Source organism: Anas platyrhynchos, chromosome 1 (genome assembly GCF_047663525.1).
Source record: "Anas platyrhynchos isolate ZD024472 breed Pekin duck chromosome 1, IASCAAS_PekinDuck_T2T, whole genome shotgun sequence".
NCBI classification, from domain to species: domain Eukaryota; kingdom Metazoa; phylum Chordata; class Aves; order Anseriformes; family Anatidae; genus Anas; species Anas platyrhynchos.
In genome coordinates this window covers 14,365,846-14,392,098 of record NC_092587.1, presented here as the reverse complement: position 1 = coordinate 14,392,098, position 26,253 = coordinate 14,365,846, and the positions used below count along the sequence as shown (strand labels likewise).

At 38.4% G+C, this 26,253-nt stretch overlaps 1 protein-coding gene across 9 annotated transcripts in view; it reads left to right on the top strand.

The window, feature by feature from the left end:
* ATXN7L1 (ataxin 7 like 1) overlaps window positions 1-26,253 on the top strand; it is a 114,526-nt gene that overhangs the window by 79,433 nt on the left and 8,840 nt on the right. For all 9 annotated transcript variants that reach the window (XM_038179339.2, XM_038179308.2, XM_038179319.2 and 6 more), the window contains 7 exons: window positions 2,231-2,453; window positions 10,513-10,796; window positions 15,540-15,622; window positions 16,485-16,741; window positions 19,167-19,359; window positions 20,551-20,672; window positions 23,901-24,852. In XM_038179339.2, the coding sequence (XP_038035267.2) occupies window positions 2,231-2,453; window positions 10,513-10,796; window positions 15,540-15,622; window positions 16,485-16,741; window positions 19,167-19,359; window positions 20,551-20,672; window positions 23,901-24,852 (2,114 nt within the window). The remainder of the gene's footprint in view (window positions 1-2,230; window positions 2,454-10,512; window positions 10,797-15,539; window positions 15,623-16,484; window positions 16,742-19,166; window positions 19,360-20,550; window positions 20,673-23,900; window positions 24,853-26,253) is intronic.

The following is a 26,253-nucleotide window of genomic DNA, read 5'->3' as shown; positions in this document are numbered from 1 at the left end:
ACACTGAGATAAAATATATAATCTTCTGAGCTTTTCCTTCCCTATCTTACAGGTAAACGTTTATTTAAAATAGTGGGATGCACTTACTGTATTTTCTTATTACTGCCATGCCTCTTCTACTATTTTATGTTACATCGTTTAAAAAAATGTTAGTGTAGTGTTTGGCTCTTGGGAATTAATGAACTGAAAAAATCGTCTTGGAAAGAACACCAAATGTTCAGCTTTGGTGTTTTTTTTAAAAATGCAGTGTAAGGTGACTCTTAAAAAATAACCTGCTGTGGCATGTGATACTTAGATGACTTTTAAATATAATTTTAGATGGTCAGTATCTTGAATGTCTGTCTTTCCGGAAGATTAATTTTAATATCAGAGTAGTGTATTTCACTTCCAAATATATCCTTAGGGATGATATCAAAGATATGGTTTACCCGAGGGCAGTCAGTCTGGAGAAAAGCAGAAGCTATGGTGAAGATTTGGGTAGTGATTGATCCAGAATTTATACAATTTGTATCTGAGGAGTGTGTTGTTTTTTTTTTTTTTCCAAAGTTTCACCTATGTCACTTGGTTTTCTTGGTTACACAGCAGTTCGTTTTCATCAGCCCTCAAGTAATTAACGGTAAAAGTGCAAATTTTTATTAATCTAATTTAAACTGATTAAATAGTTGCCAAGAAGGCTGGTAAACCTGAACACAGCAGCGATTATTTAACTAAATGAATAATCTGTGAATAGAACTGCACTTCAGAGACAGACGCGTAGCTCACATGGCTGTTCACACAAACGTGGAGTGAAATGAATGTAAATTAATTACATCCTGCCGAGGACTTTTTGAGGCAGGGACTGTACACGGAGCTATGTGGCCGGGTGGAAACCAGCAAATGATGGTTGGCATTGGAGGTTGAGGAGAGCTTCATGCACTGAAAATAATTATGGAAGTTTTGTTCTTCGGTTACAGGAGAATCGTGAGGGAATTTCAGCATTTGTAGTTAAAGCTGTGAATGTATGGAGATCTGGAAGTGCTGGGTTTTGATAGAAAATCCTTTGTTTAGCCACTGGGGATGTAGTAAAACAGTTTGAAATACTCCTCGTAGATTTTTTAAGCGTTTCTCTTTGTTCTTGAGGTATTCGCCTATTGCAAATTAATCATGGATGAATCCCTCTGCTGCTGGCAAGTTTTTACTTGCGGACATGCCTGACAAATTGTCATGTTTTGATTCTCTGTGGGAAAATTTTTCTTCGTTATCCTTGAACTACCAAAGCAGCAAGCACTGGGTTTGGGATGTGACCACAAACCCGTGGAGCAGAAGGTTGCCGATGGCTCCCCAGCCCTCTCGGAGAGCAGCACCCAGCACTCTTCAGCTTCAGTGCTGAAGGCTTTGGACTAGGAAAAATGATGTGTCTAGAAGGGGAGAGTCGCCTTGGGGAAGCTCTGGGTCAGTTTTTAGGCCGTATTGCTGTGCCCGGTGGCTGTGCCCGTGGCCTAGCGCTGTGTGGGCCTGGTCGGCTGCTGACTGGAAACCACTTCTCCCTAGAAAACATCTTTATTTCGAAGCAAATGGCTGTAGTATCAGGGGTAGAACATGTAGATTGGAATATTAGTAATATCAGTGACTAAACACAAACAATTTCTCTGACGGCTGCCTGTCCTGAAGCCTGTTGCCCTGCTGTGGGGCCAGCACGGCCAGGAGGCCCCTCACTTTCAGCTACCGCTCTGTCTTCCTCATGTTGTCCTTACAGCTTCCCATTAAACTGGAGCAAGGCAGTCCTGAGGTAAACTGCCCAGTAACCGGGTCACAAGGATCTGCCATGAGCCCGGATAGAAGCAGTCTCCTGCCTATCAGGGTGTATTTCACTGAGTCATCTGGGCTGGTGCTGCATATCTGAAGGAGCTGGGACACCCAGGGTAGCTCACACAGGTGCTGGTGGGTACCTGGTGCTTGAGCAACAATTTGAGATTTCATCGTGAAATTTTCTGGGAGATATGTGTGGCTAGTTAGCATTTGTTGTGCTCTGTTTACATTGTTCAGAGCACTTTACAGAGTTGATTTTGTTTAATTATCTTTTGGCATGATTACATTCACTACAGTAATGAACTGGTAATCATTCTTTGGATTGTTTAAATCATTGTAACTAGAATAGAGAGGAACAATTTCCTCTCTCTTTTTTTTTTTTTTTTTTTTTTTTAATCTTAGGCTATGAAATGTTGTTAAGTATGTTATTTTTCCATTACAGAACGAAGACACGGTTCAATGTGTAAACCTTCCCCTTCTCCAGCTTCTCCAGCCTGTAATTCCAGGACATCCCTAGTACAGATGAAACCGAAATCCTGTATCAGCGGCCATAACCCTGTCAGCAGCAACTCAAAGCCATTCAAAACGCCCAAAGACAATCTACTTACCTCCAGTAGCAAACAGCACACAGTCTTTCCTTCAAAAGTATCAAGGGATAAACCATGGTAAGTGCCAAAAGAACGGTTAGTTGAGCTGTTGGCGTTCAAAAAATAAGTATCTATATATACACTTCACAATTGCCAAAAAAAAAAGTCTATTTTTGTCTTTTCTAAGTTTGCCTTTTAAGCCTCTACATTTCTTAAGGGAGGAATTGGGATGTCTTTTAAATATACGTATATATATATATGTGAACAGGAAAAAGGACTGATTTACTCTTGTGATGTTCCATCAAATGTCTGCCTTTCTGAGATGCATATAGTAAGTGAGATATTGAGTCAGTTTGCTATCTTCAAGGTCCATCTGCCTTTACAGTATCAGCCCTTAAAACCGATGCTTTTAAATAGATAATTTTTGTGAAGTTCTTAACATTGTTTTAGTTCATGTTCATGAAAACTTACTGGTTATAGTCATTTATCTTCAGTGGCAGCTGCCATTGGAGCTCATTCTGCATTTTGATAATGTGTGCTGCTTTATAAGAAGACAGAAGAACATTCCAGCTGCAAAAATCACTTTTTTTTTTTTTTTTTTGGAGTCTTGCATCACGTACTGTGATAGATAAACACATCTAGGCTTGAGACTGACAGGTTCATCCTCCCATGACTGTGATGATAGCAGCAGAGTTGCAAAGACGTAAAAGAGAGCAGAACTGGGTCACTGTTTTATCCCTTAAGAAACTGTTATTTAGTTATCTACAGAAAAGATGCTTAGTGATTAGGTCACTAGGTTGGTAACTCAGGAGATTTGGGTTCAGTTCCTGCTTCTACAAAGGCTACTGTTACAATTCAGTTTCCTCAGCTTCAGTTCCGTTTCTGTGAATGTGAGATAAAAGAACTTCCTTTTTCTTTTCCTCAAGCTTTATCTACTTATTATATAAGTATCCTTCCCATTTATATGCAGTATCTAGCATAAGAGGGTCATGATTTTAGGTAGCACTTCTGGACACAACTGCCTTAAAGCAGTAAATAAACCATTCACCGGTGAGACAAAACGTAAACTCCTAGCATGTTAAAATAGTGGCTCATGTTTTCTGCCTGAAACATATGCTCCTTGGCACGAGTTCGAAGACAGCAGCATCTGCCTAGCCATAGAATTTACCTTGCACTGGAATAAACCTAGTCAATATCTAATCTTCCTGTAAGTCAGAACCCACCATTTCTATAAATGTGATGAATGTTGTGGACAATTACAGTATATAATTCTGAAAACACAAATTTTGGATGTTTAAACTACACACACACACATGAGATACGGGCTATTTTAGTTAACATATAAGTGCCTCCTTTACTATTAAAAAAAAAACAAAAACACAGAACACTCTTGCTTGAATAGTGGCCTTTTATTGTGAATGTTAAAAAGAGGAATGAACATTTTTATTTTAAATCTAATTAAAAGAAATTCAGAAAAGTCTTCAGAGTATTAATTCTACAAACCTGTTACCCATTTTTAAAGACAGCAATTTCCATATCTATGTTTCAGCCTGCTAACTGAATCTAAACAGTGTCCTCCGTTTTGGCAACAGATGGCTTTCTGTCAGTCAGTAAAAGCTGAAAGGGAACAAAATACCCATTTTCACCAACCCTTTTTCCCATTACTGGGAACATCCCAAACATCTACTGATGATTAAGAAGTTAGATTTAGTTGTTTAAAACTGTTGTACTGACTTGTTAATTATTTAGCAATGAATATGTCAGTAGTTCTACTTTGTGAATTACCAAATTCTTGCAGCTCTTCAAGGAGATAACACTGTGGTTCTGTTTACCAGGGGAAAATGAGGCATCTACTGGTTAAAGATACTGTAATCATCGCACAACAGATCACTGACGGTCCGAATTGGGGATCGGTAAACTTGTCTTTCAGAGTTTAGTGACAAGTGCCATAGATTACATGATTTCTTAGAGAATAAAATCAGTCCGATAATCATCACAATTTATAGTGAGCTGTTAACAAAGAGTTTGTTCCTGTTCCATTAGTGGATTGTCATTTTTATTTAGAATTCTAGGAATTATTCAGCAGATCTGATTTTTTAAAGGAGAAATTACTCATAATTCTGTAATTCTTTTTTAAGATAAGATTATATTTTCCATTCACCGATCTGTACAAGGCATAGAACTTCACCCACTTATCTTTTAGAAAGACATACTGAATTGGCACAAATTTGTCTCAAAAAATACGCACCGAATTCATCATGTATCCATGCATTACAGCTTATCATCCTGTGAAGCTTCCAGTTATTCAGTGCTTTTGTCCGTTACATTGCAGTAATTGAGACACCACAAATACATAGGTTAGCTTCACTCAGGAGCTGTATCACTTGTAATGAGTGCTTTCCAGACCTGGAATAACCTTTGTTGCACTTAGCTGATTCCTTCACATTTTTTTCAGTCTCTCTTTTAATTTTTAGATGCTATATTTATAGCAGTGTTTCAGAAATGGCCTCTGCGACAGCATGGCCCAGTAGATCTCTGTTGGCATGCCTGCCTGCATGTAGACCCAGCTCTTCTGTTAATTCACTATTGATTTGCTTGAGTCATCATCTTAAGCATTGACCCAGCAGCTCGTTTTCTTCACATCCATGTCCTGAGACGTGCTGCAGCAGTTCAGAGGACTCCTCAGCTAATGCTTTAGAAGGCGTGATCAGAATGCTCAGGTGAAAGAGAGCTGCAATTGTTGCATTTTTGTCTCTGCTGTTTTAATCCTTGCCTTCTTGTAGCTGGAATGTGAGAGATTACTGTGAATACATCATCCAGAAATACCTCTCGGCTCTGATTTTTTTCCTGTCTCTCTCTAGCATCGTTGCTATTAATACAGCAGTGCGCAGAGACCGGAGCGGTTGCTGGAGCACGACTGCACTGTGCGCAAGATAAACGTGAACCAGGGTTTTCTGGAGCTTGCAGTTGAGGTTGTAGGAGACACAGCAAACAGGTAGAAAATAGAAAAAGGCAACAAATAAGTTAATTGTTAGTGATAACAATAATAATGAACATGAGATGGTGATCCATAAAAACAGCCCAGATACCATTTGTAAAAAGTGTTCTGGTGCCAAGGAGGCAACAGTTGACTCATCTCTCCACTTGAGCTGATCCTGTCTCTGGTCATCCCTCCTCGTCTCACGACACAGTTTGCTCCCCTCTCCTCGGAGGAACTGCAGCTCTGGGGTGCATGGGCCCCACTGCAGGGGCCTGGAGCTCCTGGCTCCTCCCTGGATGCCTGAAGGACACCACTTCACCTTCCCAGCACTGCCCTGATGCTGTGGGATGTTCATTTCCCTGCACCATGCTCCTGAGGCAGTGTAAGACCAGGGTGAAGTGTTAAAGCCAGCGATCCCAGCTGAAGCATGTCTTCTTGACCTCCCTCCGTGAGGATTAGCTGCTGCCTGCCAGAAATTCTGAAAATAAAGGAAATGAAACAGAAATTTTGTAGTTTTCATCAACATGTAGGGAATTTATGGTCTTTTTGTAGTAAGATCACAAACAAGGTATACCTGTGGGTAACCATTTACGGTTTGTAATGTCACTTACAGGAATCTTTTAACCATCTTTTAGTCTTTATTTCTTTGTGATTAGGAAATGCCTTTGTATGCAGAAAAGATGAGGAAGTGAAGCTTGTCAAGAAATTCTAATGCAACATGGAATTGTGAACAAAATTCGAAAGAGTTAACTTGAGCCATATATTCTAATCACTGCATCAAAAATACTTTCTTACACCTAGAGGCAATCCCAGAAATAAAAAATGGAAGTGTTTTACATTTGTAAATGTTTTTGAATTTTATTTCCTAAGAATTAAAAAACAAATTAAAAAAAGAGTTGAACAGGTAGCTAAGACTTTAGAATTAATATAGCTATGAATGACCAAAAAAAAACCACAGCAAAATTACATGATAGCAAGGGAAAATTATTTAATAAAGCCTGAAGAAAAGGAAGTGTAGGTAATAAGGAGATAGGAGTACCAGTATTGTGACATACTATAACTATTTTTCTTGCTTGGGAATGACTTGACAAGTAATGACTTGGAACTGAAAGAAATTATCACAAGTTACTGAGGAGGGAAATACAGTCTTGTTTCAGGAGTTTGTCACAGGCTCCACTGAAGGAGTTACTATTTACTGTCTATTTAAGAACATGAGAAAACAGGGAAATCAGTTACCTTATCTAAAAAAGAGAATGAGGTTTTGAAGCCTGTGATGATAAAGCACTTTCTGTAGCCCTCAGATATATTCATAGGCTTCTCTGGTTCCTTTCTAATTCATCAACATCAGTATTGAACACTGGTCAGCAAAACTGGGAGACGTACCAGTATAACCGAGGAGATGAGAAAAGTAAATCTGCTCCTTAATCTTGTTTGCTATATCCTTTTCTTTTAATGTCAGCACAACAATACAAGAAAAGCTCATATTGTTTATCCACTGACCACTAAATATTTTTGTCCTTATTTCCAGTATGTTTTCTCCCCATATTTTACTGTACACTGAATAGCTCCTTTCTTCGTGTATAACTTTACATTTGATTCTATTTTTGAATGAATGCATTTCACCAAACATCCCATGCTAATTTTTATAACTTCCTTTGTCTGTCACGGTTTCCCTCAATCCTAATTCCATCAGCAAATGCCACTGACAGGAATCTAGTGTTTGTTTCTAAATGCCAGTGAAGTTTTCAATCGTGTCAGACTGGGTTATGATGGCTAAGAAGTCCCACTAGCAACACCCTCATTGGAATCTCTGAAAACTATTTTTTGATTTTTGTTTGTTTAACATGTGCTTTTAAAGTGTTTTTATTTTATAATGCATTCCAAAAGTTGGAATTTTCACAGTTATCTTTGTCAGCTTAACTGGTAACCTCACCAGAAAGTGAAAACAGATTTCTTTTGCTTTTCAGTACAACCATATGAACAAATTGTTTATCAGCTTGTTATTGTTAGCTTTTCCATTATTCTTTCCAAGACCTTCCAGTGTGGGTTTTTGGTGTGAATACAACATCAGCACTAGGCTGTCTTCTCTAAGTTGCCAGATATTCCAAGATGCAGTTAGAAATTAATGTGCAGACATCAGATATCTCTTCAGCTCTGTTGGAACTCATGGCCATGTTGTCCAGCTTTGCTTATTTAAAAAAAAATATTTCTGATTTTTCAGCTAGCATTTTGCAGTTACTGAAGGAATCAAAAACCATCTTTTTGTGATCGAGGTGCATTATCCTGCTTCATTCTTAGTATAGAAAAAATACTGAACATTTTTGCTATTTTGCGTGCTAATAAATATTTTACTGACCATTAGGTAAATACTGCTATTATTGTTAGTTTCCTTTGTAAAAAAAGAGGAGGAGAACAACCTGTCTTTAATGAATACAAATTTTTCTCCACATATCTGTGGTGATCTTCTGTACCCCCACTTCTCTCATTTTCACTGATTGCCATGTGCCCTTCCTCTCTTTTTGTGTTTGTTGCATGTCTGCTTTCAGCCATTATCTGTACTAAATTTGAGTAGACTCTTTGTGCAGAAAATTGTTTTTTAAATGTAGTAAATAGATTATGGAGATTTTTTAAAATCTAATGAACTTTTTGAATAAATCCTTAATTTTCAATCAAAAAATGGTTTGGACAAAGAACTCTCTTGAAGCATCAAGTACAAATATGGGCGTTTGATTTATTTAGCTTTTTAGTCCTTAGCAGTTAATCACGGTTGTTGGTCCTGTGCAGCTTCCAGATTGCAGTTCAGCTATCAATTCATCTTTATTTGTTATGCTGACATGAAATTAGAGTTCCTTAATGTTGAGTGTAGTTCCCACTGACATTAAGAGGAAGTGATCATTTGTAATTTCTAAAATCTCCAAAAACTTATGGTAGACTACCAGGAGTCATATAGAATGGCCATCTTAAAACACGAGAATGTTTTTATTTTCATCAACATTGCAGTGAAATGCGTAACAAATAATTACACCTATTCTCAAGGTTGACTTGTTGGTCTGGAAAAAAAATGAAGCAAAACCCAAAGCCTCCCTTTGGTTTTGTTCATTTTCACAGTGAGCACCCACACGTACTCTAGGACTTAGGGTTCTGCACACCGCAAAGCAGATAAACTTTTTCTAAATTACCCACATTTAGCTACAAGAACAGAGAAGATACTAGACTCTATCACTGTGTCATCAGTACTTTGAATTAAGACAAACTTTATAAATGGCATGAACATTTGTTCTGCTCTAATATATATGTGTGTGTGTATATACATGTATAGTTTCTATATAGTAAAACTACTTGATCTAGAATAAAGAAATTCTCCTATTTTCAGCAAATTTAATTGTCAGCAGCTTAAAAGCAAAATAAATAAATCCTCACCCTAAGATGTTATAATTTATATCTGTCATTTAACTTAGTAAATTCAGAGCAGGTTAAAAAAGTTACCAGAGGATCAAGTCCTCTTATCATAGCTTCATGATTGCTTTTTTATTGAAGTACTTATGCAATTCTGGTTTTATGAGTAAGTTGAGTTGTTTTCCGTACTGGCCAGCACTGTGCATCTCACTGTAGTTGGTTCTGTATTCTGACCACCTGACTTGCATGTTTATGATACCACAGGATAAGGAAGTTTTATGTAAGTTAATTCCAGCTGCAGGACGTGTCTTGGTGCCTGCATCTTAATTTTTATTTTATATACCTGTTGTTTGTTGATACATTTTTCTTTATTAAAATATCCTTAGACTAAAACTAAACAACTTTACGCTCTAGGAGAGTCCACTCCAGCCACATACGCTGCACTTCCTGATTAGCATCTTCAGCAGCCAACAGGAAACAGGTTTTGTAGGATCCCACAAAGGTCAGGACTTGAGTGATTTTGGCCCCTGCTTCCAGTGCTTCTGTAGGGCGTCCCATGGAGGATGTCCTGCCAAAGCCATCTCTTTATGATCGTAGCAACTTCCTACCTGCTAACCATTCCTCACATAGCAAGGTGACGTTTTTCAGACACAAAAGACTGGAATTATGTGGAATTTATGAATGGCAAGAAACCCGAAAGGGTTCAGTGATGTACAGACAGGCAACTGCTGCCTGTCTTGGGGCACTGACAGCAGCGCGTACTTTGGCAAGAAACTCCACTTGCAGCCTCTAGAGAAACCGTGGCTTAAAGCTCTGAGCATTTAAGCTTTTAAATTAAATATGTATTTTTAAATTAATGTTTTCTTTCTGGGTTTGTTTCAGTAAGGACGGGTAATTAGAATTTTAATTGGTAGGCTAACACATCCAGTTTGGGGGTTGCTTGGAAGATTGAAAGCAGCGACTATTGTTGAATATTTCCTCGTGCAGATATGACTCAGAAATATTGTTATAATTTTGGATTTAAAAATGACTCGCATTAATCTTTTTTGCTACCAAATTGAGAATGTAACTTCTGTTAGCATCACAGATAATGCTGTTGCAGTAGTTAAGTTAGGTGAAGTTAGTTACTGCAAAGCTTATTCTGAAAAGGGCCAATCAAGGTAATAATTGTAGTGGGGATTTCCATTCATACATTCACAAGATTTTATTAAAAACAGTGCTCAATTCATCAAGTATGGTGATACTTTTAAAGGGATCGCTGTTAAGACTGCTATACTCAAAATCTCTTTTCTCCTTGTTCCCAGAATTTATATGTCATTTACACACTTTCAAGCAAATGAATTCTTTTTGTGTTTGTTTAAACTGCAAATATTGTTAGCACACTCCTTCTCTGTCATGGTGAGTTTAGCATGGCATATACACACCTGATACATGTTGGGGTTAATGGCATGAGACCATGGATGTAAGGGGACGTGTTTTGCTAGGCACTGAGGAATCATTTTGTTTATGAATAGTAAGGAAATGTATATTTAAAAATGAAAAGCTTTATTTGCATAATTCTTTACATTACCAGGCTCTACAGATGGCTGGTTTTGTAAAGATTTGATTGAACAAAAGTAGCCAATAACTGTAGTAAGTTTTCCATTTTGGTCTGAAGATGTTTTACTTGCAACAAAATCTTTTTATCTGTGGAAGGGAGTTAATGAACTGTGAATCTGTGATACAGAAAATGCAACTTGAAGATTTTTCTTGGTTTTGCAGTGTTCCTGTTCCAGTAGTCAGTCTAGAGAAAATTCCTAATCTAGTGAAGGCAGATGGTGCCAACGTTAAAATGAATTCTGCAACCACTACCACCATCACCTCCTCCTCAGCCTCTTCATCCACCATACCTGCTCCAACCTTGGTCAAATCTGGTTTGACGTCTAAATCAGTGCCGCCGTCACCAGAAAAGATTCTGAACGGCAAAGGAATTATAGCTCCTTCAATAGACAAGAAACACCAAAATGGCACTAAAAGCAGTAACAAGCCTTACAAAAGACTTTCAGGTGAGTAGTGTCATGGTTTGCTTTTTGATGTAGTCCATCTTACTTCATTTATCTTTCTGTGGCTCAGAAATAAGGTACTAATAAACTGCTGTAGCCTGGTTTTGTTTTGATTTTTCTGCTGTAAGATGCTTGTTTACATATATGAAAAAGAAAGCTTTCAAACTCCTAGCACGTGTAAACAAACTATTTTCAAAATGCATGTTCCATTTAGCTTAAACGTGGAGTGTCTTAATGTATTTTTTTCAATTGGCCAACAAGTCAAATGTAAAATTTTAAGGAAGAAAACTCATTAAAACAGAAAGGCAGAAAGCTTCTTCAATCGATTATATAATACCAGTTTGTCTACAGCAAAAGATAATATGCCTGGCTTGAGTGACTATCCTATGGTCATGACCACGTTGAGCAGCTGAGGTTTAGGACATTGCATTATCCGCCAGGTCGTAACTTTATTTAACAGTCATTTTTCTTGATAGTGAACACTGGAAAATTCCAGGAATGTACGGGCAGTGCTGGGGGAATCCTAAATGTCATAATTTTCCTCCTCCGCTTCTACCTCTGCGACTCACGTGTGAGTGAAGTAAGAAGATGGTAGCGCGGGGATCTTGATCTTTTTGAGGAAGAAAGGGCAGTGAGGCTGAGGGACTGGCATCAAAAATGGAAATGCTCTGGCTGGCCTTAGGCAGTACGGCACTGAGGAGATCCCTGTGCAAATTTACCAGTCAAGCACAGAACAGCACAGGGGGGCAGGTCGGGAGGTTGCCATCTGCTGGAGGAAGATTTTTTTTTTCCACAGAGCTCCCCAGAGGCAACCCATGCCAGCTGTTGGGCAGCGTGTAGGTAATTTGTCCTCTAAAGCCAAAAGCATATTTTTGTTTCGAATAAAAGGGGGGAAATAAAGTGTTTTGGGGGATATACCATTTAAAGCAAAAGCAACTGATTCAATTTGACTGCTTTAGAAGCTGTGCAGGGTCTATTCATCTGCTGGCAGTGCTTTGTGATTTGGGCAGCAACTCCCTGTGTGTACTGAAAGGCTAATTCTGCTAATGGCAGCACGATCCGCATTAGATCGTCTGCTTGACAGAGTTGGTTCATACAATTTCCAAATGTGCACAAGCTCTGAATCAAGTGGAAGTGTACAAGAAAAATGCTTTCATTTCCAGTTAATGAGTGTGTCCTATTTTTGACAGAATATCAGTTTTATTTTTTCCATTTTCTCCAAGTTGGCAGTTAGCTCTTTGGTACTGCATCCATGGCTTGATTCCAGACCAGTGAGAGGTGTTTGCTAGGGCTGTGTGTGGTATGGAAGAATGCCATCGCCTTCAAGGATTCAGCACACTGATTGCTTTCTTAACTAGTTAAAGGTGGCAAGTAAGAAAATGGAGCACTTGTTCATGATAGCATTAAAAAAAAGGCAAAAGTGGCTGGTTCGGCTTTTATAACTTACTCTTTACTTGCTAAGATCCAATTTGTTGTTTATTTTAAACCATTATTTCATTTAATGCTCTATGAGCTTAATTTAGCCGATCGATTCAGATCGATTCTTACTTGGGTAGTTGAAATTGATACTTATTTTCTTCATGTCACCATGTACTGCTGCAGCACTGTAGGAGATACTTGTACCTTTTTTGTACAAGTGCTTGCTGAAATATGCTCATAAAGGAGAATCATTTTTGTATCATTCCTTTAGCTTCCTTGTCGTGTGTGGAGGTGACTCCATCATTATTCTGTCTCTAAGCTGTCCCTCATGATTTCTTCCAGGATAGGGAAAGTTCCAGTGGTGGAAATTTCCAAATAGGCTGGGGCTCTGCACAGGACTATCTGAGCACTCTGATAGGCATTGGTTTACTTTTAGATGGCTAACCAATGCGCAAAACTGATACTTGTAGTAAAGTTTCTTTATCATTATAAGATTTTAAATCCATTAAATCTTGCTTGTGCTGCCCCATGCGTTCGTGCAGCAAGGCAATAAATCAGTGATGATGCAAAGAACAAAAGTTCTGTGAGCCCTGTAAATTAATTGTCCGTAGGTTGTGTGTCACTCTGATGGTCCTGCTACACTGAAGGGCACAAAGCCTGAGAAAAAGAGTTTGGAAGGTCAAGAATATGATCGTTTTAGTTATACCATAAATTATATTCTTTTCACACTAAAAGGAGAAGCTGCCTGGGGATTTAGGTTTCCCTGTCCTCTGCCATGCAGGGGTGCAGCTGTTAATTTTTGAAGACTCTTTATAGGTCTGGCTGGTTTACATCTGTTTTCCTTCCTTTTTAGCAACCTCCACTTTCTCTCATACCATTTCCCTTCCTGTGGCTGAAGGTCTATTTTTGCTTGGTTGGTGTTTTTTTGTTTTGTGTTTGTGTTTTGTTTTGGTTTGGTTTTTTTTACTTTGCTGAGAGCTGGTGCTTGTTTGGGTGATGAATGAACCTGCCCTCTTTTCAGGAGCACTATTGGTGAGCAAGGGGAGTCAGCTCGTGGACCCACAAAAGACAGTCTGTAGCTGCCCAGCACAAGTGCATCAGTGTTCCCTGGTAGCAAACTGGGAAAAAACAACCCCACATATTTAAATTTTCCTTAGTTCTTGTTCTCTTTGGGGTAAAACTAAAAAACACAGATGCCCGGTTTAAGCTTTATTTAAGAATATCTGTGGTGTTTCAAACAGGAGCGTGACCTTCCTTCTGTAGGTGAAGCTACAATGCTCATTGCTCTGGCCACCAAAACCTAGGAAGTGAAATCCATTCTGGAGAAACAGCTTCCTCAAGCTGGGCATGTGCACAGGAATCTACAGAATTCCTAATACAAAAGTAGTCAGAAGCTGTATTTAAACAAGACAAGAAGGTGAAAATCTTCATTTACAGCGTTGCCCAAAGCAGACGTATCTGTAGCTAGGTTTCATGTTCATGACTCCTCAGGAGCAGCCACATAAACTTCAGTCAGAAGTGGTTTCCTGTTTGTTTAATACTTGGTGTTCCTCAGAGCAAGCATGTTATTTTGCTGATCAGTAGGTGGCAGAGGCTTCCACTTCTTGTGCTTGTAGTTCATTACAGAGCTTTTAGCTCTGTATGGTTTCCTGAAAGCTGTCTTTCCTACAATCAATCCCAAAAGTCTTGCTTGGCCAGGACACAAATTGCAGTCTGGCTGTTCCCAAAACGCTTGATTTTTGCAGTATGTTTCCATGTTGGTCCAAAACAGCCCAATTTTGTGTCTTCCAGAATACATTGCACAGCCCTGCCACTGCCTTCAGGACTGATTTTTCATTAGAAGGCACGTTTATAAATCCATATAGTTTGTTTAGGGTTTTTATCTGCTTTCTGGGGTTTTGGCAGGTGATTCAGATAAGAATTCATACACTTGAAAATCAGGAGTAATTAACTCCTTCAACCTGAACATGCATTTTCATCCATTAAGTAGGAAAAATGTTTATCATATTTAGTCATACACAGACCACTTTACTCTTTCTATTGACCTGTAGAAGCCACAGAAACTACAACTGCGTGTGACAGATTTCAGACCATTTTTTTAGGTTTCACCAAAAAAAAATAGCACTAGCTATGTTTTTCAAGCTCAGTTTTTGGTATCTCTCTGCTAGTAGGCCAATAACATAACTTTTTATTTGATGTTTGCTTTATCATTTGTAAGTCCATATATATTAGAATACATATAACTGCTAGTAATTTTGCTATTGGAAGGCAAGAATTATCTCTTGTAGGCTACTTGGCCTCAAATTTCTTCTTCTAGCTGTTCCACTTGCTGTATGGTGTCCTAGCATTATAGCATAGCTGGGAATTGCTGTCTTCATCTTAGCTCTGACTCTGTTTATTTATAAGGAACATTTAAGTACTCGGATTAATTCTTGCATTTAAGCATAGGATATTTATTTTTATCTGAATATAACACAGCTGTAGATTTAAAAATGATTTTGACAAATAGTTTATATCCCAGTATCAAACAAAAGCAAACCAGCCTGCCAATTAAAACACACCGTGTCTAGGAATATAAAGATAACGGTAGGTTTTTTGGTGGCATCAAATAAAAATTCTATGTCTGTAGATTTGTTACAGCTCTGTAGTGCAAAACATAAAACTATATTAATATAACTTAAAGGAGGTGACTATATCTGTGGTATATAAATACTAAAATATTAATGACAATGAAATATGCAAATATAGCACATTAAATATTAAATGCACGCCTAATGTTAATCATCAGTAGAACTCAAATGAGACTTTTTTTCATAATCGCTGCAAACTTTAAGCTCCATGCCGCCATTGACTTAGGGAAATAAGAACTAACATGTGCTTTTTTTTTTTTTTTTTTTTTTAACACTTCCTGAAAATGAGACAGATTTAGATAAATTTTGTTTTTAAAATGTCACCAGTAATCTCGTGTTTACATTTTAGGCACCACTGGTTGTTTTTCAGGGTTTCTGAGTTTGTCAAAGTAATGTATAAAGCACTTACAGTATTTAGTCTGTGTGTGTCTGAAGTGTGTGTCGGAGTCAATCTCAAAGGCTAGATTTGCAAGTGCTGCATTTCGAGGCCTCACAGGCAGCCAGTGTTAGAGAGGGAACTGAACTCACCACTTTTTGGCTTGGTCCCGCGTTTAGACCACTCTGTTGAGTACAGCTTTGTAAGCAGACTTACTCCTGTGAAGTCTGTGATTGAAATCCTGCAAATATGGTTGCTCTGGTTAAAATTCCTCAAATAATCTGCTTTTTTCTCCTTTTTTCCTCCACCCTCATCAAACAGAAAGAGAATTTGACCCAAATAAACACTGTGGAGTACTGGATCCTGAAACAAAGAAACCTTGCACAAGATCGCTCACCTGCAAGGTATTTTTCTTAGAAGATAAAATATCAGATGCTTTGTTATAGTTTAAATCCTACCACAGTAGTCTGAGAGGTCATACCTGCTCCTGTCTTACAGACAATGGGTATGGTATTCAGACGCTGTTTTCAGGTAATTCTTTTGAGTAATTCTGTTTCTTTGAATCAGAGCATCTGCATTATTCCACTGATGTTTCTAGAAAGATGTTTGTTTTTCTTTCCTTGTCATCTCGTTCTGAAAAAAGCATTAATGTTTCATGTAGGAGCTCTAGAGTTATTTTAAATACTCCCTTTTTAGCTCATGTATGCAAAAATGTTGAAGTATAGTCACTTTTTAGTGAAAATATAACGTGATTTTCATATGATAAATTACACGGAGGCTGACTTCTGGTAATAATAAGCCTCATGTTAAAAAGTAGCAACAAAGTAAGATGTTGATAATGAACGTTTGTATGTGTATGTGCTGCCTGTTGGTAGAGACAATCAATTACATTTGCTTAAAAATGTATTCCCATTTTTCAATCCAATGAAATCAGTTTTTCATTGTAAGTTAAGAGCTGTGGTGACGTTACTTCTTAATATTTTACAATTATTGGAATTATGCTTTCTGTGCTGGAAAGGGGAAGTCAATAGAGTCTATTATGAAGATTGTTGCAGAAATAGTTTTAGCCTCGATGTGGCATTTCTTAAGAATTGCTTCATAATTTATCAAAGATAATGTGGAATAACAGCTTTATTTCCATAACTGTGGCTAAAGTTGTTTGAAGTAGATTTTTATCTTGTAGAGAGTTGTGGTGTATCGGAAGTATAGAGGACTCATAAACAATGTCATGCACACACAAATGCTTTTTAACCACCCTATTTTTAGACTCATTCACTTAATCATCGACGAGCAGTTCCAGGCCGTAAAAAACAGTTTGACATCCTTCTAGCTGAACACAAAGCTCGATCCAGGGAAAAAGAAGTCGCAAAAGACAAAGAGCATCCACCGTCTGCAAGGGAAAGCTATCAGAGCCAGCCCACACCAGCACAAGACTCTCTGTCAGGATCCTCAGTGAACTCTGGGCAAGAATCTAAAGTAACATCTCCTGCAAAATCTAGACCACCAAATTCTGTACTTCCGAGGTAAGCAGTTCTCCAGTGTGAAGTGTTGCATTCTGAAGTTGCTGTTAGAAATGTACTAGTCTGTTATACAGGTTATGTTGTAAATATTCGGTATTTGGGCTATTACATGATAAAACATACATTAATTATAAGAATTTCTCTTAGCAGTAAAAAATAGAGTATATTTATATTAACCTGAATCTGTCCACGGTAGCCTGTTGTCTGATTGGGCATGGGGTAAGGAGTGGTGTCCATCCACTGCTCTGAACCTTGGACTAGCAGCATTTTTTGTATAAAATGGCCAGTAATAATTAAGACAGTTTCTGACATGTTTGGAAATAAAAATATATTTACATTGATTTATTTTAATTTTGGATAAACCTGCGTGGTGCCAGGAGTTGGACTAGATAATCCTTACGGGTCCCTTCCAACTCGGGATATTGTATGATCCTATGATTATATATATTGGAGTACTGGTGGCAAAATTCAGCATGTTTACATAGAAATTTTCTCTGCAAATAATTCACCAATTACATCAATAGAATGTCTTTCAAAGAAAGGTATGATTTCACGTATATGACAGTGTAAGCAGCTAATTCTTAAAACTTGAGATTTGAAACTGCCTGTAGCACATCTTTCCTCATTTCAAAGATTTTTTTCATATAAAGGACAAGGACAGGCTTCAGACAGACAGTGTGAACTTCCAAAAATGTCCCTTTAGAAAAACTGCCATGAGGTATTGGAGCTACTGAATTCTCCTTACCCTCTGGCAAACTTTCCCAAGTGCTTTGGTTGGCTGCTGGTTTTTGGAGTGTGTTTTTATTTTTATACTCATTTTGGCTGGGATTGATGGAGCTAAGATTCTTGGTTTTGTTTCATATTTCGTATTTCGTTTGTTTCATATTTCAGTTCTTTGCAGAAGCCTTGGTTAGGATTAGGTGCCCATTTTGGGGCTTTTGTACAAAGTCTGTATTTCCAAGTGATTTTTAGTCACATTTGCTATCTCGAGTTTTAAAAACAGACATTTCCTATGTTTTCTGTGTGTTCATCACGCCATGATGAAATTCTGTTCCTACAATGACAGAGGTGGGTCTGACAGGGCTTGGAGTGAATGAAAGAATACACATAGGTAAACTGGTGAGAACTCAGCATAATCTCTGTTAAAAGAGTGACCTACGCCATCCTCACATGTAGAGGAGCGCAGAGGGACAGGCAGACAGTTTTTTAGTAGGTGTTTCGGAAACAAAACTGGGATGTGATTCAGTGAGAGTCAGCTGAAGAAACTGCAAAGAAAGGTAGTGGTACACGAGGAGAAGGATTTCAGCAGTCATGCATTGTGTTTGTATACTTCTGTTTCTGCTACAGCTGCTCTGTTGTGTCATCTTTTCTGTTTTTGCAAGCAGCTGTGCCAGGGAAAATCCTTGCTACCTCTCTGCTGGGAGTCAGCAAGCCTGCTGCTCTGGTGCTGGCAAGGGTTATGTGAGTGCTGCCTGCTCTGCTGAGGCAAAGTTGTCTGGTTTCACTGAAAGTGACTTGGCTTGACCTGGCCAGCTTTTCCCGAAGGCTAAAGAGCACTCGCACAATGAATTCCATAAAACAGTGACTGCAGCAGCAGTTTCTAGCTGATGGATGTTGTCAAGCAGCCCCTGCTTGGTTCAGAAGAGAGCACCTGTCTGCAGGTCTAGTGGCTGATAGCATAAATTCACTAGGTTGAAGAAGGCTGGCTGGATAGCTTGCTGTTCTTCTCAATTTGCTCAGTGTGTACATCTCTTCCAACTTCAGAGTTCCACATATATATACAAATACATATGTAGATATACACTTGGTTGTATAAACTGTAATTGCCAGTCCTTTACACACACAGGCACACACCCTACCTACCTACCTTCAAATCTGGTTTGTTTCCAAGTTAATTTGAAGGGGAAGATGTTGTGCCCTGTGGTGTACACGCTTTCCCACTTTGTTTTCCTGGATTTTAGGCAGAGGTAAAGAAATCCTCCATGATGTAAGAGGTTCTCCTACTTACTGCACTTACTAAACTAGCTGTGCAGGGAGTAAGCTAAACGCCCGTGTTTATATTTAGTGTGCTAATTTCAGCATAACTGGACACTTGGGATTAATCAAGCAGCAGAGTTACAGTGTTGTGTAAGAAGATTTCACACATCTGGTTTTGTTTGCATATTTAATACACTTTGCCTCCCTCAAGATCTTAAACTCAACTTCACGGCAAATTTAAAGTTTCAGGCAACACGCAGGTGCTTCTGTTAGTGGTAACCTGGTGATAACCCCAATATATTTCTGACAAGGCCAAGTGTCAGGTATTCTTTATCTTTTACTGTCCTTCACATGGTCATTCCAGGTGTAATTTACTTGGAAGCGTTTCTCTGGCAGGCGGGTTTCTGGAGCTGTCAAACACTGATGATGTAAATGTCTGTTCTCCTTCTAGACCATCATCTGCAAATAGCATAAACAGCAACAGTTCTTCAAACCACAGTGGGTACGTACCAGAACTGCCACTGCCTTCCATGGGAGGAGATCTAACCAGTAGATTGTCCAGTGATGAAGGAGAAGCAGATGGAGCTGAAGAATCTGAGAAATTAGACTGTCATTTTTCTGGACACCATCCCAGACCTCTTGGGGTATGTGTCTCTCCCTGGCATGCCTTGCTGTTGTTCTTAAGTCGTTAAAGAGGGGAGAAAAAGATTTTTACTACAGTAAAAATGTAAGGAATGAGGGAATCATATTGCGAAGCCTGCATTCTAAAGAGAACAAACACATTTGGCAGAAAACTGTGGTCGGAATGGGGTAAGGTAGGAGGAGAAGACTGCTCGTTGCATATGACAAACATTGGTAGGTTGCAGGACAAGCAGGAGAAAGTAAGTTCTGGATTTAGATATTCTTCTCAATAGTCTGTAAATCAGGTATAGTTCTGCTAAACTGCAGAGAAAAGCTGCAGTGTTTTAAATGTGACTTGAACAGATAATTTGTTGTCATAGTTCTTACGAAACTCCCTTGCAATTGGTTATAGCTCTGAAAATCATGTGGCAGCAAGGTGCTATTACAGTGCTCGTTGATCTTTGTAGTCTGCTATGAAGCAGTAATTAAATATCATTTATGTGAGAGTGTACGTGGACATTGAAGCTATTGCTTCATTCGTCTAAAAATGGAAAGTAGAGCACAGCATACCCCATCAGCTCTGGCAGGGGCTGAAGAATGTTCTCCGGCAGCTGTTTTTGTCTTTCTCCCATGCTAGTGGCAAATTTTATTGTAAGTAGTAAAGTGCGACCTTGTGTCATTAGATTTGCAGTGGCAATTTGTTTACATTGTAGAAACTAAGAAACAGGGGGAGAACTCTTGAACTTGTGAGTAGTTGGTTCTCATAAAGATCTAGCCAAGGAATAAAATTAGCAAAGACTTCATTTATATGTTTTCCACATGATACGCAGAATAAAATTAACACTGGGGTAACTATAGGATTGTCTATGGTCCTTGGAGCAAAGGAGAACTTTCCAATGTCAGACCACCTGTATTACTGGCCAGAATTACTTCCTTATCAGTTCCTTAGCATTTATATTCTTCCTCTGTTCTTTACCTGATAGTAAACTAAATTGTTAGTGGAGTATGAAGTATACTTTACACTAAGCTGAAAAATTAGGCGCAAATTTCATACATCATGCTAAATAATATTTATGCTGCAGATAGTGAGAAATACCTTTTTAAAGGTATTCGTGATATAAATTACAAAGTTATTACTTTATGTAAAAATGATCATTCTTTCATATTGTAGAAATACTTTTCTATGAACAACGTTGAAATACCTTTTCTTGCAGTTTTGTTCATATGGTAGTCGCTTAATGGGAAGAGGGTACTACGTCTTTGACAGAAGATGGGACCATTTTCGATTCGCACTAAACTCCATGGTAGAAAAACACTTGAATTCACAGATGTGGAAGTAAGTGGGAGTTTTACACTTGGTGGGTAGTTCAACGTTTGTAACTCTGTACAATTACAAAATTAAACTCTCCACTGGGGATTGTTTTTAAAATTTCTTCTGCATTAAGTCACATCAGTAATATGCCCATGCCAGTAAAAATGTTCTCTTCTTCTTTAAGGAATATGCAGCACAGCAGAACAATCTCCTATCCTGATGTGGATTTCTCCCAGATTTAGGACTTTTCTGTAGTCCCTCCAAATCTGGGGAGGAATAATTCACTAGTTCTGTTAACATTTAAGTGCATTAAAGCTCAGTGTTTCCTGGGTTTGGAGATGCATCTTGATACCATGCAGTTTTATAACACAGGTTAGACTTGGCCTAGCTCGTTGTACTTGTGTCACACAACTGTATCACCATTCACACTTTGCTCTCTGAGACTCGGATTGTGTGATCAGGAATTCAGTACCTGTTTGCTAACATGTAAGATGGAATATAGAAATTTTTAGTCCATAGTGCCCTTTAAACTCCCTGGCTTTGAGGTCTTTAATTTTCTCTTTATGACTTAGTATTGAAGCACCTCTGTGCCACATCACTATAAGCTTAGGTTGTGTAAAAACATTAAACTAGACTGCATTTCAAAAAAAAAAAAAAAAAAACATTTTTTAAAACAATATGTACAACTATATTTGAAAGACTCATGGGGTCTGCAGGTACGACTTTTTTAAATTCTGCTGTGGAACATGCATTCTTCTTCCAATATAATGACACTAAAGTGCAGTGTTTCATGTCACTATTTATTATCAGGACTGTGTTATATTCATTGGATGCCAGCCATTAGATAAACAAGGTTTGATTTTTATTTACATATATTTTTGAAACACTAAAGCTTGGCTCATCTGACTAACCTGGTAACTCAGTGATAACAGCGCTGGGAGGCATAGTTTGGAGGTGGGTGGGTTTGCCATGAAAGGGCCAGTGTCATCTCTGTTCAGAGACAGGTGATGCTTGATCTACAACGGGTTCCTCTCTTCTGCTTTGCAAATTTGGCAGCTAACTAGTGTCTGTCACCTTCCACAAATAAAACTAATTTGGTTTCTATAAATAGGAAAATTAAAACCCGTTATCTATTGGCTTTATTTGCCAGGTTAAAAGACATTCAGGCACGTGAGGCAATGTCGCTAGTATCACGCCTTTCATGAAGACCTAAAATAATTTCTGTTGTAGTGCTGTGATACAAGGAATAAACAGGCCTTATCCTGCTCCCACTAAATCCAATTGTAAATGTTTTCTCAAATTCCAGCTGTTTGTGCAATCTCTAATATTTTCATGTATTATATCCATACTTACTTGTCTGTATAACATAGGAAGCTCACAGTGCTTCATCTCTTTGTATTCTTCTGTTGTCCTCAGTCCTCTGGACTGATCTTTTCCTGTCTTTGCCAAGCAGGGGTGTGTGTAAAGCTGTGATTTTATAGCTGATGCTAGTTCAGCTCTAGCTGTGGCTCATCCAGCTGAGACAAAAGGTAAAAGGGATGCAAGGCCATATTTGAGAACAATAGCAACATCCACAGAGTGCATTTTATCCTAGTTCTCAAAGTATTTTACAAAGGTGGGTATAAATCATTGGCTCTTCTTTAAAAATACACCAAGGAACAGACCTGATAAGCAGCTTTGTTCCGAGTTACATAGCAAGTCACAGGCAGTAGGACCTGCTCGTTTCTGGTTGCGTAGTCTGTATGTAATCTCTTACGTATTTGTACCATAAGTGATGTTCTGTCTGAGAGTTGTCATAGGAAAAATACTATGTGAGAACACGAGTAATTAGGATTTGGTTTATGGTAGAGCAGCAGAGGGTGTGTTTTATTATAAACAGTACCCTGTGCTGCTTTATCATGCTTCTTTGAGGACAGGACTAAGTCTCTGCAAATTGAAAAGGTGTCAGTAGTGAGGATAACAAGGGCAGAATGATGGTGAGCTGTAGGTTCTAATGATAAAAACAGGATTAAACTGAGAATTAAATTTTAGTCCAAATAATGAGAAAAGCTCATATGATAATCTTCCAAGACACCATTACGGAAGCCTGTTTCTTTGTTAACACTGGACTGGATAAAGCAATAGAAGGTGTGCTATCAGTGGCTGAATAGAGAGGAAGTTGAACACACTCCACTAATTTCACAGGTGATACTATAGTTTATACTTTGAATAGTGCTCAGCTAGTTATAAAGCTTATCAAGCATTGTTTAATAATCTGTCAATTTTTCAATATTGCTGTAATTAAATACTTAACTAGTTAATCCTGTCTAACCTGCTCCTGGATAAGCTGTTGGGAATAGTACTGCATTGAGAAAGGGATGAGCCAAATGACCTGATTGCTCCTTTTCCTCTTTATGCTCAGTGATAAATAAATTTCAGATGCCCCCCAAACTGACCCATGTACTACCCTCATCAAATCTGACCTGTGAGTTCAGGTTAATTTTGAAACTGTTCTACAACTTGGAGTTTCAGGCAAAACACAGGCAGTGAATGAAACATAGTATCTAGCATGTTGATAGGTACTGTCATCGGGAATTTTATTTGCATTTTTTTTAATTTTTTCTAGTAAAGCAAAGAAAAAAGGAAATGAAATTTTCAAGAAAGTGGTTAATTGTAACACCGTACCTATAATCGCTACATTGCAGAAGTGAAGCTCAATTCTGGTTTAACAGAAAAGTTGCACAGTTTAGAAGTCGTGTGCCCTGGCAGAATTTTGTACGGAAAGTTACGCTGCGTAATTCTTTACCTTGCCCTAGTGCAACTTCGAACTCCTGTCGAGCTACATCTAATCTTCTTCTGTCAGGTCTCCTCTGCCTTCATAGAATTAATGTGCCCCGTTTGAAAATTAATTTCAGATGAAAATACACTTCACAATCCAGTTTTCCTGGATCCTTACAATATTAAAACACACATGCTTTGTGGTAGGGTTTTGCTGTTTGTATTAAATCACACATAACTTAATAAGAGAACCTGAAAACGGAATCTTTTGTTTAAAAAGAAAAAACAGTAGAAGTAAAAGCATTTTGAAGCTGTTGTAGAATGTAGAACTTATTTTGAAATGTGAATATTAAGATGTGTCTGATTGGTAGAACAGGAATCAAAACTAAAATGCCTTTTTCAATAAGCTTTTCCTTCCTAGGACTTGTTTCCCATCTGCATTGTTCAGATGGCATTTTTTGAATGTGTCTAAATCTCCTTTTCTGTTCTATTTAGGAAAATTCCTCCTGCGGCAGACAGCCCCATGCCTTCTCCAGCAGCACACGTCTCCACTCCTTTTCCCGCATCAGTCTTACAGCCTTTCAGCAACCCCAGCGCCGTGTATATTCCTTCAACCCCTATCAGTTCAAGAATCACTTCTTCTTACATAATGACATCAGCCATGTTATCAAACGCAGCCTTTGTGACAACATCAGATACGAATTCCATTATGTCACACACTACAGCTTTTCCTCATGTGGCTGCGAGCCTAAGTATCATGGACTCAACCTTTAAGGCGCCATCAGCTGTGTCACCAGTGCCAGCAGTCATCCCTTCCCCATCCCACAAGCCATCCAAAACAAAAACCAGCAAATCCTCAAAAGTAAAAGACCTGTCATCTCGTAGCGATGAGTCTTCAAGTAACAAAAAGAAGAAGCCGCAGTCGTCGTCATCGTCGTCATCATCATCCTCGTTATCCTTGCAGACATCTTCCTCGTCTTCATTTTCAGGGTCCCACAAAAAGAACTGTGTCCTGAACCCCAGTTCAACTTTGAACTCCTATCAGGCTACATCTTCCTATAACAGCATGTCTGTGCACAATACAAATAACGGAACAAGCCCACTCAGTGCCAAATCGGAGCCCTCAGGACGGACTTCATTATCAAGTAGTTCAACAGACTCAGTGAAACACATGAGCATGGTAGTAAGCAGTATTGACTCTTCTAATCTGTCTGTATCTTCTCTTGTGCACCACTCAGGGGACCACTCCCTGGGAGCACACAATGCAGTGTCTTCTTTACCCCTTTCTTTCGACAAATCAGAAGGAAAAAAACGTAAAAACTCTAGTTCTAGTAGCAAAGCCTGTAAAATCACTAAAATGCCTGGTATGAATAGTGTTCATAGAAAGAGCACTGCCAACCTTATTTCTGCGGTGCCAGATCCTACAAGCAGCTCCATCTCTCGACAGGTAAGGGACTCTTCCAGTTATTTTTTTGACGGTCATGTTTGACTTACCTGCAATATTTCATGCATTATGAAAAAGAAAATAAACGTGCACTTCAGATTGTTTTCCATCGAACAGTGTGTTTTCTAGGTTAATACAGAACTGTATTTGTATTTGGTTTGTACCAATCACAGAAACATGCTGGTGGGGGAAAGTTTTGTTTGTTTGTTTTTTACTTAAAATATTTTAATCAGAATTTTTATTCAATTACTAAAGTAGCTATTTGTATTTTTAAAGTAAAACTGAATGTCCAGAATGGATAAATTAGTTTTAGGAACCAATTTCTGATCTTAATTCTTATCTCTCTGAAATAAATTATATCTCATTTAAAGCAGGAAGATAAGAGTCAGCATTTTGGCTTTTCATTTTCCTAACCTTGTTGCTGATTCATCTTTTAATGTCAATGTGAGTCACCTCATTTGTTTTATGCAAAATGCTTACATCTACCTTTTCCTGTGGGGGAAATCTGAGACGCGTGACCTCAGATGCTGTTTCCTGTTTGAAACTGGGAGAACTAAGAAATTAAGATCTTAACCAGATGACCTTTAATGGACATTTAGTTACCTTTTTTTAGTGCGCACGTGGTCGGAATGGTGAAGTCAGTGCAACAGATAAGGATGCAAGCTCGGCCTTCATTGTCGCTAACAATAGAGCTTTGGCTTTTCTTTCAGTGATGCTGAAGTAGATGTGAAATAAAAGGATGAAAGTAGATGTGAATTAAATTTTGCTGGAAAAGCTGCCAATACTGTCTTTAAAATGATGTACTGGTTAATTTTGCTATTATGTGCAATGCTGTGCAGTGCACAGAAAATAAAGCTCGGTCCTGGCTTCTGAAAGACAGAGACAGAGAGAACAGAATACCTGAGAAATACCAGATGAGGTAGCTTAGGACAATTTTTGATTGGTTTGTTTCTGAACTGCTGTGAAACTCATTTCCTAAAGATGTTGTACATTAAGTGGAACTTGGAACTGGAGAGGGTAACATCTTGGGCAAGGCAATCCACAGGTAATAGCAGACAGAAATGGGCGTGTAAGAAGGGAATGAGCAAACCGATCATTTGAGTAGTTCATGAAAAACTAATACAGCAGCCAGAATGAAGGTGTCAAAAAGATTGAATTGCCCCAGGATAAAGTATCTCAAGTGGGAAGACAAAGTACAGACTGTTAGTTTGGTACAACTGCTGGTAATAGGAAATGGATTGTATCAACTTCTCACCTTACATAAACATATCTGTAGCTGCTGTGGTCTGGAGATGTCCTACAGATACAGGCAATATAAAGAGCTACAAGGAGGTCCCAGGTTCAAACTCTGATTCCCTTAGTGATTGCATCTGTTCCTGTGGGACATTCTTGTTCCAGTGTGTG